Source organism: Cyprinus carpio, chromosome B3, assembly GCF_018340385.1.
Source record: "Cyprinus carpio isolate SPL01 chromosome B3, ASM1834038v1, whole genome shotgun sequence".
NCBI lineage: Eukaryota > Metazoa > Chordata > Actinopteri > Cypriniformes > Cyprinidae > Cyprinus > Cyprinus carpio.
This window is the reverse complement of record NC_056599.1, coordinates 5,380,651-5,384,126: the sequence shown is the minus strand read 5'-3', so window position 1 is coordinate 5,384,126 and position 3,476 is coordinate 5,380,651. Positions and strand designations below refer to the sequence as shown.

The 3,476-nt window shown below is 37.2% G+C and overlaps 1 protein-coding gene across 1 annotated transcript; it reads right to left on the bottom strand.

The window, feature by feature from the left end:
* Window positions 1-458: 458 nt before the first annotated feature.
* On the bottom strand, window positions 459-3,259 carry LOC109056605 (zinc finger protein 665-like). Its single transcript, XM_042721275.1, has 2 exons — window positions 2,755-3,259; window positions 459-2,643 (listed from the first exon to the last, which is right to left on the bottom strand). Exon 2 carries the CDS (start codon window positions 2,467-2,469, stop codon window positions 1,756-1,758), a length of 714 nt encoding a protein of 237 aa, XP_042577209.1. The 5' UTR covers window positions 2,470-2,643; window positions 2,755-3,259; the 3' UTR covers window positions 459-1,755.
* Between the last annotated feature and the right edge of the window lie 217 nt (window positions 3,260-3,476).

Below are 3,476 nucleotides of genomic sequence, written 5' to 3'. Positions count from 1 at the left end.
ACCCCCCTTTAAATCTATAAAATAATCTGGTGCCACCCCCATTCCCAAATCCCTTTTGGCCATTTGGTAACACAAACAGTACAAATTGCTTGTGAAAAAAAAAACACATTGCCTATCTGACACTTTCATGTAAGCAGAATATAGCTGTGGAGAGATCGCTAAACTCGTATGTTTTCATATCATCATCAGCAGTGTTGGGCAAGTTACTCTGAAAAAGTAACCAAATTACTGATTACTCCTTGTAAAAGTAATCACGTTACTGTTCTGATAACTTTATTTCAAAAGTAATTAGTTACATTACTAGTTACATTACTTTTTTTCTCTATGAAGTTTATGAAATCCCAGCATGCTCCCGATAAATATCTATTATTAAAGCATCAACATTCACAGAACACAGTTATTTTTAACTAAAGCAAGAGGCTGCTGTGTGCATGGTTTGGCAAAACGGCAGCAGAGAGTGCTGCATTTATAATCTCTAAAAGACATCTCAGGTTATCCCAATCTCACAATTCTCTTTTATAACAGAATAAATATATGCATAATTAATATTGCACATTGAAGTATATGGAGACAAAACAACGGAAGTATTGATAACAGTATCGCTTGTCCCGAAGCTTATCGGTATTCCGGTATCAATCCAATTATGTACCGGTTCAAGAAAAATACCGGTTCTCTGTACCCCCCCCTACTGAGGACGCACATGCATCATCAGTTAAACCACCTGACAAGACAAGCCATTACGCTAATGCATTAGCTTAAAATAAATAATTATCTTGTTTTGGGCAGTTTGGATCACGTAACTCTCCCACAGCATCTCATTCTGTTTAATCCACTAATTTTAGATGCTTTTTGTCCATAGAAATGCATAATTCAGTGATGGAATTTAACACAACCGGCTGAAGTTGGACGGGCACTGTGGGAAGACCCAACTAATCAATAATGAGAATTGCTGTCCATGATTTTCATAATCGATAATAATCAATTTTATCGATAAGTTGTTGCAGCCCTAATTATAAGGCAATTGAACATAACATGAAACTCATAAGAAAAATCGAATATATTTATATCATGAAGCAAAATGATTTACAAGAATACAGCTTTGTGACATTGTTCTTTGGAGATGAACTCCATCTTTAAGTTGATCTGAATCTCACAGTTGAATCTGCTGGTTTTGAAGACGAAGATGAACTTTATTCACTGTGAAAACTTTAGATAATGTTTCTTTGTAATGTCACTTGTAATGACTGGTTAGGACAGCTTTATCCAGATGATACTTAACTGCTTGATGCATTATTGTGTCACAATTGATGAAGTCGCAGCATCAGACCTAAAAGTGCAGGATCTGAAGATGATCTACTAACTGTGATAGTTTTTTGTATGACTGTGTAGAGAAGATGAATTATTGAAACACTTTCCACATGCAGTGCAGTGATATGGTTTCTCTCCAGTGTGGATCCTCTCATGTTTTTTCTGACTTGATGACACACTGAATCTCTTGTCACAGTGTGCACACTTATAAGGTTTCTCTCCAGTGTGGATCCTCTCATGCAGTTTCAGATTGCTTGCTGAACTAAAAGTCTTTTCACACTCAAAGCACATGTACTCTCTCACACCAGTATGTATTTTCTGATGCACTTTCAAATTATTTAGACATGAAAAACCCTTTCCACACAAATGGCATGAATGTGGCTTTTCCTTTGTATGAACTCTCAGGTGTTTCTTCACGTCTGAAGCCCACAAAAATGTTTTTCCGCATTAATCACATGAGTATGGTTTTTCTCCAGTGTGGATGTTCATGTGGCCCTTAAGATGTGATAATTGTGTGAAACTCTTTCCACACTGATCACAAGTGAATGGTTTCTCTCCAGTATGAACTCTCATGTGCACCATAAAGTTTCCTTTTAGTCCAAAACTCTTCCCGCACTGATCACATGTGAATGGTTTCTCTCCAGTGTGGATAATTTCATGTCTTTTCAGTTGTGTTGAATGACTGAATTTCTTGTCACAATCTGGATATTTGTATGGTTTCTCTCCAGTGTGGATCCTCTCATGTTTTTTCCGACTTGATGAATCACTGAATCTCTTTTCACAGTGTGAACACTTGTAAGGTTTCTCTCCAGTGTGGATCCTCTCATGCAGTTTCAAATGTTTAGCTGAAGTAAAAGTCTTTTCACACTCAAAGCACATGTACTCTCTCACACCAGTATGTATTTTCTGATGTTCTTTCAAATGTTGTAGACGTGAAAAACTCTTTCCACACAAATTACATGAATGTGGTTTCTCCTTTGTATGAACTCTCAGGTGTGTGTTCAAGTATGAAGCCCACAAAAATGCTTTGCCGCACTGATCACATGAGTACACTTTCTCTCTAGTGTGGATGTTCATGTGTTCTTTGAGGTGTCCTTTTATTGTGAAACTCTTTCCACAATGATCACATGTGTACGGTTTCTCTCCGGTGTGAACTCTCATGTGAAGCTCAAGATTACGTTTGCTTGCCAAACTCTTTCCACACTGAGTGCAGGTTAAAGGTTTCTTGGCTCTTCTTTCCTTTAAATCATTCTGTTTGGTTTGAGAGCAACTCAAATGTTTTTCTCCAGTTTTAATATGACTTTTCTCCTTAACTTCACGCAGTTCTTCATTCAACTTTGAAATAAAAGTAAAAATGGCTCATTTTCAGTAACTCGTGAAAAGCAAAGAAATGTGGACAAAAGTGAACCCTGGTGTAAATGTGTGAAGCAGACAATTGCCACTAACCTGATAGTTCTTGAATATGTTCAGTCTGTTTGATTTTGCAGGGTTCTGGATCTCTCATCTTCTCTCTGTGCTCTTTAATAAACCCTGTCTTTGCAGATTTCAGCTCTTCCTGATGATTTGAAGCTCGTCTTCACTTGTGATCTGATGGGAATATTCCAGCATTTATTGCTCAGTAATTTTTACAAAACAAATTTACAGATTTAGACAATTATGTGAGTGAAGCAGATGTCCTTTAAGCCTTACAAATATAAAGTGTTGGCTCTCTGCAGATTATTATATTACTAAATTAAAAATAACAGCGTCAACACAAAAAGCACATCAATTTAAAATGCTCACCCATATCTGTTAATTCACACAATCTATCCATTTCTGTTTTCTGTCCTTCTATTTTTAACAATATATATCCATATACATATACATATACACACATACATATACATATATATTTGAGGTCGACCAATGTATCGGTTTTGCCGATTAATCGGCACCGATAGTTGATTGCTGGAACGATCGGTTATCGGCAAAAATCCATGCCGATAGTTTTCCGCGTTTCGTCCGTTGATGGAGCGGCTGAGAAGGCTCTGTTTTCATTAAACAGTATGAGAGCGGCCTCTAGTGGTTGAAATCACTGACAGCATGTGCTGTTTGTTTAGACACGTGAGGCTGCACCATAGACTGTATAAAAATATGGACGTAGTGTCCATGACGTCACCCATAGACTC

Excerpts from the sequence above, each read along its gene's own strand:
- LOC109056605 (XM_042721275.1), bottom strand. The coding sequence starts at position 2,469 with ATGAGAGTTCACACCGGAGAGAAACCGTACACATGTGATCATTGTGGA.